At 37.2% G+C, this 17706-nt stretch overlaps 1 protein-coding gene across 2 annotated transcripts in view; it reads left to right on the top strand.

Moving 5' to 3' along the window:
- LOC131160001 (uncharacterized) overlaps nucleotides 1-7472 on the top strand; it is a 71653-nt gene extending 64181 nt beyond the window's left edge. For both annotated transcript variants that reach the window (XM_058115275.1, XM_058115286.1), the window contains exon 18: nucleotides 6823-7472. In XM_058115275.1, the coding sequence (XP_057971258.1) occupies nucleotides 6823-7132 (310 nt within the window). In that variant the 3' untranslated portion in view covers nucleotides 7133-7472. The remainder of the gene's footprint in view (nucleotides 1-6822) is intronic.
- Nucleotides 7473-17706: the final 10234 nt, after the last annotated feature.

Raw genomic sequence — 17706 nt, 5'->3', positions numbered from 1 at the left:
TCCCCTTTGACGTGCAATTATATACACCCCAATAGAAACCCCCCACCAGCAAACTATTGGTAACTGTGTTTCAGTTGGGGCTCTGGCTTAATTTTCTCAAAGATTTATGGAGTAAATCTCCACTCATCAGCCTGCAATGGTTTACAACTGTCAACTGTTAAGCGAAATAATGTTATATTTACCTTGGAACAAAGTGAATGAAGGGTCTTTGGCTAGAAATTGCTTGGTGATGAGGAGCCTTGTGCTTTAGTACTCACAAACATGTAGGGATGAGGGTGGGTGTACATGATCATGCTTTGCAGTGGCACAAATGAGGCCAGGCTTGCTAAGAAGTTGCCATTTAGAGTCTTCAAGTGGGGGCGAGATGCACATGACCAGGATGCTGGGGGAGCTAGAAAGGAAAAAGTGGGGTCCGTCCATGGCGGCAATGACAATCTTCCAGGGGGGGGAGTCAGTGGTGATAAATTGGTTTAATTCATGGTGTAGGGGCCGTTGTAGGAGATGAAGTGGAAGGAGGGCAATGGGATGCTATGATGGCGATGAAGCAGTTTATGCTAGAGCATTGGTCAAGGGAAAGACATGCATGCGTTTTGTAAATGTATGAATGTATGTGAATCAACATGACTGTATGAGAATAAGCTAGTATTCCAATGTTCATATGACAGTTGAGATGTGTGTGACGATTGAGAATGTGTGAAAAGACATGACTTTTCTTCTCTCTTATAAGTATTATATATTCTGAGTATTTTTGATATGGTTATTTTGTAATCATTTATTTACTTTCAATTTTGGATATATAAATACTTTGTTTGTGTATTGTGCAATTAGAGGACAGTTATGAATTGAAGCTACTCTTTATTTCTGTCTCCCTTTTATGTTCTTTCCTCTTCCTTCTCTTTCTTCTTATTCCTCTTCTTCTTCTCCTTTTTCTTCTTTCTCCTTTCGTATTCTTTCCTCTTGTTTCTATTCATTCTGAAATCTATTCTATTTCTCCATTTCCTCTCTCTTTGGCTGTAGTACATCAATTTGGTATTAGAGAAAAATTCAGACCAGTTGCTGTATTTTACTGCTGTGACCAGTGCCAGAAATCACAGTGAAATTCAATCTGCTTCCTTTCTACTGCCAGTGTGATTGTTGTTGCATGCCGACATATTTTTGATCAATTTGAGGTGTAGAAGTACTCAAAATTGTAGAAATTATCCAAGTTGCAGTCATCGCCAGAAAATTATGATCACTGCTCTCAATTTCAATCACCATGTAGCCATAGTATTTTGTGATACCTCCACTGCCACCGGAGACGGAATCCTTTGAAAAGTCAGCTCCCATATTTCATTATCATCTGACCTTGCGTGTGCTCCCACACACAGGCCAAGTATTTTCTGGCCACAACTCCTTCAATTTTTCCACCTTTTCCTGTGCCGTTTTCTTGAATTGGCTCCAGCATTGGAGCCACCACCTTCTGATCTGTCATCAGACTAAAGGTCATCACTGGAAAGTTGTCACTGGCGATCCTATGCTGCAGGTGTTGGCAATCACATGTGACTGACTTACAGAACTTGAAAAAATGATCTGCAGCATGAGAATTTCATTCTAGCTATGATATTTTGAATTCCTTCGTGTTATTTTGATCTATATTGTAAGAAATTGGATTACGAGTGTACCATTAGCATCTGGGATTGAAATCCAGTACTGCCAGCACCCAAACTGACTTAAATGCTGCATTTTTGGGGAACTTGCGAGATATAATTCAGAAATAGTATTGAGAAATTTGAGAAAATAGAAGCGGGAAGCCAACATTTTAAATATTTTGCAAGATATAAATTTGGGAAATATTACATGGGTTTCCATGCCTTACGCTGAGAATATTGCCTGTTTCAATGGCAAATTTTCCAACTGAGGACTCATAGATGGCTGTTTTATAGAAACAAAAAGAAGAAGACTTGCATCTTATAAGCTTGTGGGCTTTGCGGCTGAGTGGTGGGTTGAAATACAGTGCTCCAAAAGATGGCAAGGTGAGACTCAAATCAATCAGACATGCTTTTGGTTTAGAATGAAAATTTGTTAATATCAAAGTTTTTCCTGACTGTTATGATGAGATCTTCCATCTCAAGTGACGAGTGAGTTCTTTTTTGGGCAATATGTGTTTCAACTTTGAGAAGAGCCTACCAAAGATTGGAATAGAAATTATATTTCTCATGGACTACACATGTGATCACATTAAAGATGAAACTGCAAGTGGACTTGAAATTATTGTTGTCATGGATTATAATTGTGGAAATCAAGGCTTCATTGACACTGTGATCAAGTCATCCTTGAAGAGCAAGGAAAAGCAATGGAACAAAGTGTTGTTTAAGTCCTAGAGGAGCTCAAAGAGTAAGCAGCAGAATTTGAAGCTGTTATAACCATCACTTGCGTGGGGAACTGGGTAACCGAAAGTCAAAATTAGAATAGTGGGAGTTCCCAGGGTGAATTTCCTTTCCCGGAAGTGTTGGTTTGAGGACCCGTTGGTCAAAGGAAAGGGGAGGGAGTTTTAACTGTTCTGGGACGGAGCTGTATGATGCATGGTGTCACATACGGTATTGATTTAACGGACCTGTCTCCAACCTGGAAAAGGCATTGGGTCAGTCGGACCACTGGGTCAAACTGGCGATTGTCAACATACACATACCCACACACCCCCATGATGATAATATTTCAGTAATCCAAGATAATACTATAAAGATGCTGGTCATAATAACCTATTATCCAACGAGAGTTGAAAATAATTACTAACACATTATAGATAAAAGCAATGTTTATTATTATTATTATTATTATTATTAGGAAGAAAATATTGAAAGATAGAGACATTATGTGTTTGATTCAATTAATAATATGCTTAACTTGATGTGTGTGAATACATTATATTATATTATATATAAACTATTTGTATATGCATTCTAAGTATTCTTTTTAGATTTAATTGAACGAACATGTAAAGTTGGTATGGTGGTAACTCATAACCTCAACATCTATTGACAACTCAGGCTTGGGTTGGGCTGATCCCTCTTTCACACCTTCCATTCTCTCCCCCACCCCCCCCATGAAGGGCAGAGTTGACCCAGCTTTAGTTCAGTTCAGGATTGTCCTGACTGGGTCAGCTGAGTCAACACTGGTTCTTGCAATTTCTTGGTTTAGGGTCTTGGCCAGATCGGCCATGTGACTGTTTCTGGTTGAATCCAGTCGGACCAGCTGGTATAGTTCGGGTTTTAAAACCATTGCAATTTAATCTCAATTTTAGTTGTACAATTAAGTGATTTTTACATAATTACTATCTTATTTCATGGTATTTCATGATGCACGGCTGGATACCCCATTAATCCTGGGTCTAGGATGTCATTGAGAGGCTTGGAAGGCTAGAACCTTGGTCCATTAAGGGTAGGTCCTGTTCATTTACCTTCTCTTAGCTTGCTCAAGTGTCTGCCTTGTGTTGTCCAAGATGTGTTTTTTCATTTGATCTTTTTGGCCGCATGTCATTGTGCCATTGGGTTATTCAAGCTTTCTTCTCTCATGGGCCTGGACTTTATATGGCTTCTTTCCAGCGGAGGATGTTCTCATACCCAACCCTAATATCTAGTCTTTGCCTCATTTAACATGTTTTTAGACCATCACTTTCACTCAAGGTTTTTGCCCTTTCAAAACTGAGCATCTCTCTTAAGAATTCACCCATCCTTACACTCCCTGCCACTGTGGATCTCCAAGGACATAGGACATATGACATCTGTCCTTGCATTGATCATACTCCCTTTACCTGTTACCTTGGAGGCTTGAGCTCTTGACAATTGCCTGATTCTCCTCTCTTAACAAAAGAAAACAGCAACATGGTGTGTTGATGATTAATGTAGAGTTGTTGTCAAAGGTTGCATTGTTATGACGTAGGGTGCACAACATTGAGAGTGTTTTGGAAAACATTACTAATTGTTTGAATTAAGTGAAAAATTGAAATGGCCATCTTGTGTAAGAGATCAGTTGAATTTCCTACCTCAGAGGAAAGTACTACGACTGGTATAGGTCCATGCACTTTTGGAATGCACGAAGACTGTACTGATCTTAAATAAGGAAATTAAATTGGCAATTTCAAATTGTAATGGGGATGATCCTTTAGATGATTTGGGTGATTGGGTGCATTCTTTACAAAATTATTTGGATGCTATGGTCTGTGGCATGAACGAAGCGCTGAACTTTTATTGGGCTGACTCTAAATTGAAAGAGCTGATCATATTTGGGAGGAGAAGATATAAAGAGACTAAAACATAGGATGGGATGAAAATATGAAATCTTGAAAGCATAAGGCATGTTTTGACTTTATTTAACCATATCAACAATTATAGGAAACCTCATAAGAAAACTCACTCATTTGAATGCCGCCAATGTTGTTTTGCATAACTGATTAACTGTGTTGTAAACCCTGCAGAGTTGAAAGCCTCAAGTTTATGTTGATCAGAAAAAAAAGGAAGAAATTCCTCTATGAGATGTTTGGTTTATGGCATTTTTCATCATTCGGGAGTGGCCATGGTATCTCATTAAGTTTATTATGGGGCTGAAATATGTCATTGTGGGAATATCACATTCCTTGGGAGTGAAGGATTCCATAAAACATGGGAAACCCATTCCCATGGTCCCCTTTGTTAAGTTTCCCAGAATCCCATTCAATTCTTTATGGAATAAATTGCCCCCACTATTTTGATTGATTGGACATTAATGCCCTCATAATATAATATTTTTATACACTATTATTTTCATGGTAATACATATTACAATAGGAAAAAAAATAGATTGAGAAAAAATAAAATAAAATAATTATTAGATTACGATAATGCCACATAATAGTTAAAATTTGATGATAATATAATGTAATAGTTTAAGATTTGGAAACCATTTGCTCTCTGTTATTTTGATTCATTAGATAATTTGGATTATTATGTGTTTATTTATTTATTTATTTTTTAATTTATGATGGTTGAAATTTTTAGGAGATGAATTTATTTTTCTTCTTATATTGTTTAGGTCAAGGATAAAATGGTAATCTATTTGAAATGCTTGTCAAGAATGTTGAGTTAACCATTGGCATGGGCATCTTGTGCATATTCGTAGGAATATTATAATGCAAACCAAACAAAATTATTTCCATGAGGCTATCATCCCATCTTTAACACCCCCTTGATGCTAGGAAGCACTGATACCAACATGGTGATGCGATAATTTTGAAAAAATGAGGATACAACATGTTAGGGATACGATAATTAATTAATATAAAAATATATATATTTAGACATGTTTTCCTTTTAGATGACAAATATTGTAGTAATTTTGATTTTAAATGAAATATAAGCAACATGTATGCAAAATTATCAATTACATGTTTTACAAACTATACTTATACAATCATCAACTACATTCATATTGCAGAGTAGTGGTTCAACAACAAAAACACTACTCAAGAATGATGGTTTTATTTTATTTTATTTTATTTTATTTTTTAGGAGAGGGCAGGGGATTCTAGGGGTCAGGAGGTCCAGCGGTGCTCTACAAGGCTGGCACTCAGGCACTAGTGCTTCAAATCCCAACCACTCAAGTGTCGAAGAATCTCACGACTCTCAGTCTTTGAACTTCTCCTCAATTGTTTTATGGGATTTTATAAGTAGAATTAAAGAGGGCAACCAAATACAATATTTTGGTCCAAGAAATGTCTTGGAGGTATCCTAATCATGTCATGGAGTGTTGGAAAGTGTTTTTCGTCGTGTTCAAAAACAAACTAAATCAATTAATTCCTGACATGTGTTGGATACCTGTCTAGGATTGTCAGACAGGTATCAGTATCCTATACATGTCAGACACCAACACTTCAGGCTTCTAGAAGTGTCCGTGTTTCTTAGCTGTTATGTATTTTGATGATGCTCACCTAAACTTGAACATTTCTACTTCTTGCATCTTTCCTTAAAATCTAATTGAAGGGGCAATTATGAAGTTTAGACCCCATTTGTTTGCACTCAATTGCCTCTAAGTAGAGGCTAGGTTCAATGAACCAGAGTAGTTTGGTAAACCTCTGAACTGCTCATTACTTGTTTTGATTAGAGGTTTATTGAGAGGCATTGTTGCAAATTTTTGCTCTTAAAAAATATAAATTCCACAATATTCCATGACACATTTCCTTCTTATTTCCCAAATCCTATCCTACACTCATTCAGTGCTTAGTTACTAAACTACTAAAAAAATTCAGCATTCAAATTCAGAGAAAGTTCCAATTATATCCAGAATCTGGTTTTCAGATTTAGAACTACATTTAGCATTCAGCACATAATACTTAATTTTATCGAATGCCCGTTAAATCTTGAATTCCATTTTCCTTAACGTATTAGTGGCGTGTCTTCATTGTCTTCCTTCTGCTATAGAAATTTCTCAAGTAGTCATTTGTAGTTACGGTTTCGTTATTAGGAGTGTGATAATGTGGTTGAAATATTGAAGTATGTTTTGTAATTGTGTCAACAGTACATTTAGTAACCTACCACTCGTAGGTAAGAAAAACTTTTGCAACCCTTCCTGGGTATTCATCCTTCTAGACCTCCATGCTGGAAGTGCAAAAGCACCCTTTGGTGTGTGTAGCCCATGGGATTGTCTATCAACTTGCTTAATTATTGGAATTCACTCTCTTAGAGGTCTCATTTGCTGTATTCTAAGTTGCATTCTTTCAGTTTCAGCTTATTGCTAATTTTTATTTGTACATACAAAAACTAGTAGGTTATATTTCTTCTTACCTGATAAATCTGACCTGATTTCTTGCAGATATGATAGTTACAGAGCATCCCAGATGATATCTCCATATTCCTCATCAGATTCAGATCCTCCTTTTTCCCATTTCATGCGATTTGGTCAGGAAATCAGCCCTGCCCCACTGCACCAAACTCGTTATCCAGCTACTTATGGAAAAGATGGGCTAGATCCTCCCTTCACAGCTTCTGCTCATTATCATCTGCCTGCTCGCTCTCAAGTTAGGTTTGACCCTTTCACGGGCGAACCTTACAAATTTGATCCCTTCACTGGTGAGCCCATACAGACAGAGAGTCTACCTCGCCATTCTGGGAGCCGATATTGATGATGGGTGCTGTGTCACCTTGTTTTCCATATATAAGAAAAGCAGTAAATTATGGATTGCCGCAAATTCAAGTCTCGCCACTTGTATATTGCACAAGAATAGTGATGTTCATCATGTATGATAAGGTTTTGTGGACACTGTTGGCTTGGTAGGATTGTTATTTTGTAGAATCAATGTAGGTTAGTACTGTTATTTGGAGGATGAATGGGTGATTACATTTAATTCACTAATTGCCCATCTATTCTCTAAAAAATTGTGGGCAACGTGTGGGTATTCATCGCTTGAATGGTTGCAGAAAATGACTTTATAAGAGCTATTTGGTAAAATAGTTATTACATTATGAATTGCTTTCCCACGCTAGCCTTTCCTTGGAGGCTGGTACGCAGATTTTGGCAAATAACTCTATCCCAAAAGGTTGAATTGTGATATTTATGATCACATAATGCAGCCAGTTGAGGTGAGGTCTAAGTGGCCTTCGTTTGCCTTTTGAATATCTCTAGAGTCTAGACGTTAGAATCTGAAAATCAGGGTTGGCCGTTGAATTTAAGATTTGTTGGGGGTTTAGTGTGGGATGGGAAGACGACCGTTGATGTGTTGCTTTTCTTGATGGCTGATGCCTTCAAATTCGTAAAGCTTCTTTTTGTAAAATGATCATCATGCAACAGGCGAGCCACTGGGATCTGGTGTCAAGTAATTATTTCGACTTTTTCAAAGCTTCTACTATAATATTTGCAGTTTTTCTCCATTTGTTATTACACTAATCTTAGTATTCATTATTCCATTAGTTTCTAAAATTAAATCTTCATTTTTAGTGGGTAATGTTAACACAGGCAAAATGTACCTCACTTTTTTAAAAAAATTGAAAATTTTTGGAGTTGGTAGGAATCCATGGGTTTAAGAACCCATGACTAGATCTAGCCACAAGAAATTTTGGAGTTGGTGGGAATCCATGGGTTTACGAACCCATGACTAGATCTAGTCATAAGTGGTTTGACATTGATTGTATATGCAAGGAATGCCTTATTGATTGAATGTAGAGTCTAATGAAGAAGTTTGGGGTAACAAAAAGAAGAATAACTTCCAATATGAAGACAGATTCAACAGTCAGGTTGTGAGAATCATAAGGGAAATTTGACTACAATGTCAACTACGAAGGAAAGAAGATACAAAATGATGATCTTCCCCAGATTAACATGTTAAGACTTTCAAGTTATAATGGTGATTTTTCATCATTAGAATACGAGGATGTAAGGTCCTGAACAAAACATGCTTGGAAGATCAGAGATCTAGTTATCATCAACTCAGATGGATCTACTAAGCAGCGGAGGCAGCTCTTAATTGTCACTCGGAGAATGTCTTTGCCCAGAATAGAATGATACAACAAATTGTTGACAACTAGAGGGAGTCCATGGTTTGTGTAGGACCATAGCAATACAGTATGATTTGGCAAGATACCAAAGGAGAAGGAAGATCTCTTTAGGAAAATTAATATAGGACAAGGTGGGTACCCAGAGACCATTGGGGTAAGGACAAAGTGGGTGTTAGTCAAGACATTTAAGTAGGGCGTCAATGGTTGAAGGATGGGGATGAAGTGATCATAGCTCTAAAAGAGACTTGTTCATTCATAGGTTGTGAGAGGAGGATCTGAGCGTGTCAGTTGAGAAGTTATGTCTACTACAATCGTGATCACTCCATCCCTATACTTCAACTTGTTTTTCGGTTTACCAACCCATGACTAGATCCGGCCACAAGTAGTTTGACGTTGACTATACCTGTAATGAATGTCTTAATGATCCAATATATGAGTTAGATGAAGAAGAAGTTGAGAGGTAAGAAAAAAAAGAACAACTCCCACATAAACTTAGAAAGAGATATGAATATGGAGATTCGATAGTCGGCTTGTTCGGAGAACCATTTGAGAAATTTGACTATTATATCAAATACAAAGCAAAGAAGACACAAAATGATGATCTTCCCCAAATTAACATGCTGAGACCTTCAAACTATGATGGTAATTTTTCACCATTAGAATACAAGGATGTTAGGTTTCAAACAAAACACTCCGGGAATGATCAGTCATCAACCTAGAAGGATCTACTAAGCAAGTGTCCTTAGTGGAGGCAACTCTCAATTGGTAGTCAGAGAATGCCTTTACCTAGAATAGAATGCTACAACAAATTGTTGACAACCAGAGGGAGTTGGCCAACAAGGTTGAAATCAAGTTTGACATTACATCCATCCTCATCGATAAATACTAGAATTACATCCAAAGATTGTATAAGGAACTTATGCAAATGATTGAGCGCATGTTAACATTCTTTCTTGCTTTCAAAAATAAATAAGCATAAATGCAACATCTTAAGGATCTATTCATTTTTCTTAGCAAAGCTAGCATTAGCAACATAGACAGGTGAGGATAGACCCTCTGTTTCTAGCATCCAATTTGGCTTTCAGCACTCCTCAACCAATGTATCAACCTATATTAATGCATGCATCCTTCAGTGGCAGTGACTCTTTTCTTTATATTGAAAAGAGGCAACACACTCAAACAACAACCCAAACCCAGAAGGTTGAATCAACCGCAGCCTCCACTGCTCAGAAGAAGAAGTACAAACAAAAAGTTGGAGAATCAAGTGATCCCGATTGAGAGCCACATATTGGAGTTTTAGAAAAAGAAAACTTTATAACCAATGAACTTGGCTGTTGGTTGGTCTTGAAGAGAAGTCACTAAGGATCCTTTTGATGTGCTTCACCTCAAATTTATACTATGAGCTACCTCCGCTGGAGACATCTGCTTAGTAGATCCGTTTGGGTTGACGACAATTGTATCTTTGATCTTCCAGGAGAATTTTTTTCGAGACTTCGCATCCTCGTATTCTAATGGTGGAAAATCACCATCATAGTTTGAAGGTCATGTTAATATGGGGAAGATCATCATTTTGTATCTTATTCAAGAGTCGGCTTATTTCATTGGGAAAATTTGACTACTATGTCTCCTATTTTCAAAAATACAACCAGTATAAATCAAGCTTAGGGTTTTTCAAACAATGTCAAATCCCACAAATATTTAAGTATGCAAATGTTTAATGCATATACAATAATCACAATAAATTAAACATAAACAAACAAGTGCGGAAAATAAAAAGTGTAGGGAAAGAAAATGCAAACACAATATTTTTTTATAAGGTTTGACTATCCCCGCCTACGTCCTCGCCTCAAGACAACCTATCTGAGAATTTCACTATACCACTCCTTAACAAGGCGGAGCCACCTTATACACACTCTTTTAATCCGGTGGAGCCCCCCGTTACACCAGTCCTTCTATATGGATGTTGGAATTAGTGTATTCCAAAGAGGTGGGGTGAATTGGAAATTTAAAACTTTTCCTCCTAGGTTAAACTAGATAACAACAGTATTTCACAACCTAGGGTCATTCTAAGCATTTACCAATTGCACAGATAATCAGAGCATGTATGTGAAGAAATTAAAACAATGAATAATTAAACATACATGTATAGAAATTTACGTGTGTAAAATAAAATGCGCAAGGAAGAGAATGACACAAGATATGATATCGGGGTTCGGCTAATATTGCCTACGTCCCTGCCTTAAGTTCACAAGCAAGAAGATTCCATTAGATGCTCACTTAACGGGTGGAGTAACATCGATACAATACCCTCTCCTTACTGGGCAAAGGAATACCCCAGGTCACATTCACAGGACTGACCCCAACCTTTACAACTACACCTTACAGTGCAACAGGTCCTCCTAACTGGGTCGGAACTATCCGGTGCTCTCCTAACCGAGTCTGAGTAATTCGGGACTCTTCATAGGGCGAGTCTCTCTCTTTAGGCCACGCCTAGAATACAACAATAATATTAAAGTTTGTGTACAATACAAATGCTTCTTAACTAAGCAGATAAGTACACCAATAAGCACAATACACTCACAGATGATGAGAGTTTAAGCTCAAGTGAGATTTCGTTAATACTATATATCAACTCACAATAGTATGTGTGTCACTATGTATATGTGTGAGTGAGTGAGATATTTGATTCAAGATGGTATAATCACAATATGAATACTCAAAGATACTCTACAACCCTAAGCAAATATCTCAATAAGAATTTTCAAATATCAAGCACAATAGATATTTAGGGTTTAAGCTTGCTAAAAAATATCTGTCAAAATCACAAAGCAAGCTTATGAATCTTGCAACAAGGATGTAAGATCTCAAGCTATGAAAAAAGTTTTGCCCAATCAAATATTTATAAGTAAAATACTATTGGAAAAATGTTTAAGCTAACTCTCAAAAATCAGTATACAACAAATGCAAGTAAGAGAGAGAGTTTAAGCTTCTGAGTAGTATGAAAATTTCTCACAAAAATAACACTTAACCTAGTTTTGAAATCCAATCAATATGCAAGTGAAGAAGGTGAGGAAATATGCTCTCTTTCTAAAAGGTATAATCAAATGAGTAGAGAAAGAGAGAAAGAAATTTAAGTTTTGAATGTGAGTAAAAACTTTCAAGATTAGCACAAAAATTTGAGAGAAAAATATTTGCTAATCAAGTTTTTTTTTTTTTTAATTAGAGCAAATGATGGGGTGTATAAAGATATCCTTAAAAATATTACCGTTGGGGATAGGATGGTCATTTTGAAAAAAATTAATAAAAATTAACCCCTATTAAGCGCGGTTAAAAATAGCAAACCCGAGAGGTTCGGTCGACCTAAACTCGAGTCGTTCGACCAATCAAAACAAAAACAATAGTTTTCGGCTTGGGTCGGTTGATTGAAAATCAGGTCGGACGACCTAAAGGCAAGCAATCCGAAACCCTTTGTGGGTTCGGTCGACCATGACAAAAGGGCGGTCTTCCATCAAAGAAGGTCGGTCAATCATAGTAATTTTGAACAACAGGTTTAGTCGATTGAAGAAGGTAGAGCGGAGGTCGGTCGACCGTGGACGCTCAGTTCAAAGTTGGGTCAGTTGACCAAGTTATGGTCAACATTTTGGCTCCGGGCAAACAGTGGTTCGGTCGATGATTATGTGCTTAAACTGTGTAATTAGGCATTTTAATCCGGACATTAGGGCTTATATTTTTAATTAAATACCTAATTACTCTTAATATTTTAACAAAGTGTTCTATTTATAATTTCTGAATTTTATTGAGCAATTTATGAATTTTTTGACATTTTTTTTTATAGCAAGAAAATTCCTGGGAGTCAAAACCGGTATCAAATTGTAATTTGCGCATAAATTTCCCGTTTGAGCTCTGATCGAAATGATTCGAACTTCCATGTTTTGAGCTTTGAAATAAATGGGCTCTTGGAGAGTCAAAATGGGCTGTGTTCGCGAAGAGAAAAATGAGAAAAAAAAGGAAAAAAAAAATATCAAAATAACATTGATGTGTACCCGGCCTTCAGGTCAGCTTGGATGGGTCGTGTATCCGGGTCATAGGACAGCGTCCCCCCTCCCCTTCTCTATTTATTGTTCTTTTCTTTCTTCTTGTTCGTGTGGTGCCCCCGCTCACCTTCTTCCCCTCCCTCACTCTCTCCCTCTCTCTGGCTCCCTCACTCTCTCCCTTAGTCTCTTCCTCAGTCTCTCCCTGAAACTCTCCCTGCTCTCTCAGTCTCCCTCTCTTCTCTACTCTCCCTCCTTCTCTCCCTTTTCCTCTGCTTCTCCCTTGTTCCCTTGCTGCCATACCTCCAGCAAACCACCCGACCTCTCTCTGCAGCAGCCGAGACCAACTATAGCAACGCCACAGCAACATGACTGTCTCCATTCGCAGACCCTCCTACCAGCAGTCGATCACGAGCATAGCTGCCGTGAGTCCCCACCTACTTCAACCAGCAACATGAACTACCAGCAACCACCCGAGAGCACACTAGCACAGCTGCTGTGGCTATCTGCTGCCAACCATCATCCGAAGACCCAACACAGCCCCTCTTCCCTCCGGCCACTATATTCTCTCTCTCTCTATCTTTTTCATCTTTCTTTCTTTGTTTTATTATTATTAGTTAAGTGAAAAGTGTTAAAATTGAGTTTTTTTTTTTTTTAAGTTGTTTTTTTCCCCTTATTTCTTTCTTGCAATTAAACATTTAGTTAAGTATTGTTAATTTGGGGTTGGATTTTAATTAAAGGTTTGAGCTTTAAATTTCTTTTGGGTTATTACTAGTAGATTTAATTTTTTTTTAATATCATTATTAGAAGTAGTTTTGGTTGTATTATTTTTCATCGTTAAGGGTTGAGTTAATTTCTTATATATATATATATATATATATAATTTCTTTAGGATTTGAAATCGTTGTCTTACTTAGATCGTTCATAGTTTAAGTATTAAAGGGTTAATTTTGGTTCGAGTTATTGATTGCATTAGGAATTAATTTTATTTGCATTTGTGTTCGATTAAGTTTGTTTTAATGTTGCATGTCTGAATTGCGTAGTAAGGTTTTGAATTTTGAGCTTGCTTGATTTGATGTAAGATTTCCGTTCTCGTTGTTTAAATCAGTGCATGTTAGGATTAGAGTTTTATTTGCGTGTTTGTTTAAATTGTTAAAAGAATCTCAACAATCTTGAAAATCCCGAATCTGAACTAAATTCAGTAACCTTTTAATTTCAATTGGGAGAACGTAAAATTTGAAATTAAAACACATTCCCTGAAGAGACGATCTAGCCCTTGGGCTGAATATTACATGATGTAACTCCTATACTTGGGATAGCTTTCGAGCTACTTATTTTTCAAGTGAGTCAAGTTTTTGGTGCCGTTACCGGGGAATGTCGGTCTTAGTCTCAAATTAGTGTTTTCCCGTCAATTTAATTACAAAAATAATAAAAAAAGAAGAAAACAAGAAAAGGAAAAAAAATTGAGTTATAAAAAAAATAAACAAATAAATATGACTGCACCTGCACCATGCACGATAATGGACTTTTTGCAACTTGAATACACCACTGCACCATCTTCCACTATTTTACCTACTGAAAAACTTGATTTCATGATGCAATGCGGGAGGCAAACGTTGCTACCTCAGTTCTACGGGACGGAATCTGAGTGCCCTTATCAGCACCTGTCAGAGTTCCAGTTAACCTGCAATATGTTTTTCTCTCATGCTAGAATTGATGAATCCACTATACTACATTTATTTCTTGCTTCATTACAGGATAGGGCACAGATGTGGTTTCATTCTTTGAGACCCCACTCTATCACGAATTGGGCTGATATGGAGTATAAATTTCTGCATATGTTTTGTCCTTCATAGAGAACTCAATTTTTGCAGGAACAGATTATTCAGTTTGTGCAGTAGGGTGGCGAGACATTTCGGGCTTCCTGGGAGCGATTTAAGGATCTGTTAAGTACTTGTCCACATCACGGATTTGACTTATGGAGGTTAGTTGATTGTTTTTATACTATTCTTACCCTTGATTGCAAGCACTTTGTCCAGACCATGTGTAATGGAGAACCGTTCAGCGAGGATCTAGGTTAAGTACTATCATTCTTTGATTACCTAACTGAGAGTGTCCCACAATGGAATACACAATACAATTAGGCACCCATGACAGTACACCCTATCAACATAATCAGTGGTGGAGATGCATATGAGCCAACATATTACCCAGACAACCCTCCGCCTCAATATCAGTCACAACAGATCCCTCAGAGCTGTGCGCCGTCAGGACTTCTTGATGATAGCATGACACAAATGGCGAATATGCTCTAGTAGTTCATGTAGACTCAAGTCAATCATTATAATGAATTGCGGGATACCATTAATGCGATGAGCATACAGTTGGACATCTTATAAGAAGATGAATTGTCTATGGAACCTCAGCCTAGTCCTCAAGAATACCAACAGCCATAACAACAAATACACGATGTTTCTATTGAGACATAGGAGGCCGCTATCACTTCGAGAAGCGTGAAAGAAGTTTCCCAACTTGAGATGCTTATTGTCGGATAGCCGATTGTCCCGGCACTAGAAGTTACTATTGAAATAGATGAATTCAAAGAAAAATCAGAAGAAACGGGTCTAGAAGTGAAGCAGTCAGTTAATGAGGAGGCTGATACTAATAAGGAGTACCAACTTATGGTACCTCACCTTCAGAGCTTGGAAACCGTGGAACCGTCACTCCCGACTGAATTACATGTCAAGGAGCCCAATGCGGAAGCAGACCCTTGTAGTGGTAAGATGATTGATACACTCAATAAAGAGAGTGAGCAGACTGGTAAGAGTCTAACTTTCAAGGAATCAAGTAAAACTTTTAATGTTAATGCTTCTAAAGAACTCAAAGTAACTGTTCCAATAACTTTTCCTCAAACACCAGTTCATAAAAAAGTAAATTTCCTGAAAAAGATGTTGAATAAAAACCCTTTCTTGTTAAAACAAGAGGGTCGATCTGCACACATATTGTCTGGTATTCTGATGAGTATTAATTCATTTGAGACTGACTTTCGTGCAGGTATGAAAACTGATCCATTGTGGCGGCTCAAACTTGGAGACCCACTAATTCAATTTATAAACCTGCACCCACCAGACGAAATTCCTCCAGAGCCTCTGCCAGACTACTGTGATGTTTTTCTTTTCCTTTTTTATTTTTATTTTGTATTACATTATTTTATTTTTAGTTAGTTTTCATGTACATTTTCTTGTAATTCAGTTTTCCCTTTCCATTACTTCACCACCTAGGTACGTCCTACTTTTCCCGTGCATCGTTTTTCTATTTCCTCTATGCTTTCACATTGAGGACAATGTTCCATTTTAGTTTTTGGGGGGGGGGTGAGCATTTGCATGTGACATTGTGTACGTATACGTACTGGGTTTTATATATTTGAAAAAAAAGAAATTCAAAAAGAAAGAAAGAAAGAAAGAGTAGTGAGGAATTACACTGCGTTATTCCATGCTTAACACTGACTTATACCCTTCACATACTTGCATATGACCTAAAAATTACACACTTGAGTCATTTATGTGTAGTTTCTTTTTATATGACTTTATAACTCCATGGAGAATTAATTGGTAGTACACTCGTGTTAATTTGGCTATATAATCTTTTGTATTTGCATGACATCTCACAAGGATGAATAGACACATTCACGTGATTCATTGCACTTAGGGTTCCTTGTGAGCACTGAGAGAAGACCCGTGGCAACTATGACACCTTGTAAGATATCCTTGAACTATTTATCATCCTTTTGAGTGTTAACATCAAATCAGAGTTCATGGAACTCAATTCTCTTTTCTTCTAGATGATTCTTTGTACACTAGTCTCTGTTTTTGATTTACTAGCCTAGAAGGGACATCTAGTGGGGAGATAGAAACCTAGGTCTTGTAGCCTACTCAAGATGTGAAGGTTGAGCCACTCCTAGAAATAAACTTAGTTCATGGACCACTGTTTGAGCTTAATTCCCGTTGATGGTATGAAGATAACAAAAGAAGTATAATGATTGTCCTTATTGATCAATAAAAGACAGAAAATGAAGAATGAACAGAAGAAAGAATAAGAAATAGAAATGCACATGAAATGAAATGCTGATGCCTGCTCCACAGAAATACTATAAAAAAGTCAAAGACACGACACATATTCTCCACATATGAAGCTTCTTCAACCATTTAATGCCTCAGATGTATTCACGTCAAGTTTGTGAATAAGCTGATATAGGGTGGTCTCGGTTGGATATGGCGAGTAGGTGATGAGATGTTAGGGTGAAGGACCCAACACCTCATAGATAGGCTAGATTCTTCTCAAACTAGTCCACTCCATATATTTAGCGTTTGTTCATTTCAGTATATGAGATGTTTGATCGCGACACTCCTTCTCACATATGATGAGTGAACCCATTCCTTTTGAGTGTTCTTGAGGGTATACCAGTTAGGCGAAGTCAAAGCGACGGTTCTGTAGATGTCCACTGGTATCTTAGGTGTAATGAGTCATGCACATCACACACACCTTGAGAGTTTACCTTTTTATACTCGAACTTATATAACCGCATTAACTCTAAATTGTACCGCTGGTTAACTTCATATGAGTATACTATTCTTAAATGACATATAAAACGATGAAACTTGGATGAGTGACATGCTTCGAAGTTGTGTGCATTGAATATGAATGAGTTTGTGTGAAATTCAATTATATTCTTGTATGTGAAACGGTATGGTTGTGTAGCATGTGCATTGATTTAATGTTCGCTGGAGTTCATATTTGTGGACACTGCCCCGAAATTCATTCACGTTATTTGTTAGAGACTAGCAAAACGTTAGTTGGGGGGTATGATTACGCGCTTAAACTGCATAATTAGGCATTTTAATCCGTGCATTAGAGTTTATATTTTTAATTAAATGCCTAATTATTCTCAATATTTTAACAAAGTGCTCTATTTATAATTTATAAGTTTTATTGAGTAATTTATAAATTTTTTGGCATTTTTTTATCGTTGGAAAATTCTTAGGAGCCAAAATCGGCATCAGTTCGTAATTTGTACATAACTTTCCTGTCCAAACTCCGATCGAAACAATTCGAATTTTTGGTGAAAGAGGAGAAGATTATCTACAAATTTTGTGTTTTGAGCTTTGAGAAAATGG

This window comes from Malania oleifera, chromosome 1 (assembly GCF_029873635.1).
Source record: "Malania oleifera isolate guangnan ecotype guangnan chromosome 1, ASM2987363v1, whole genome shotgun sequence".
NCBI lineage: Eukaryota > Viridiplantae > Streptophyta > Magnoliopsida > Santalales > Ximeniaceae > Malania > Malania oleifera.
This window is presented reverse-complemented; position numbering and strand designations above follow the sequence as displayed.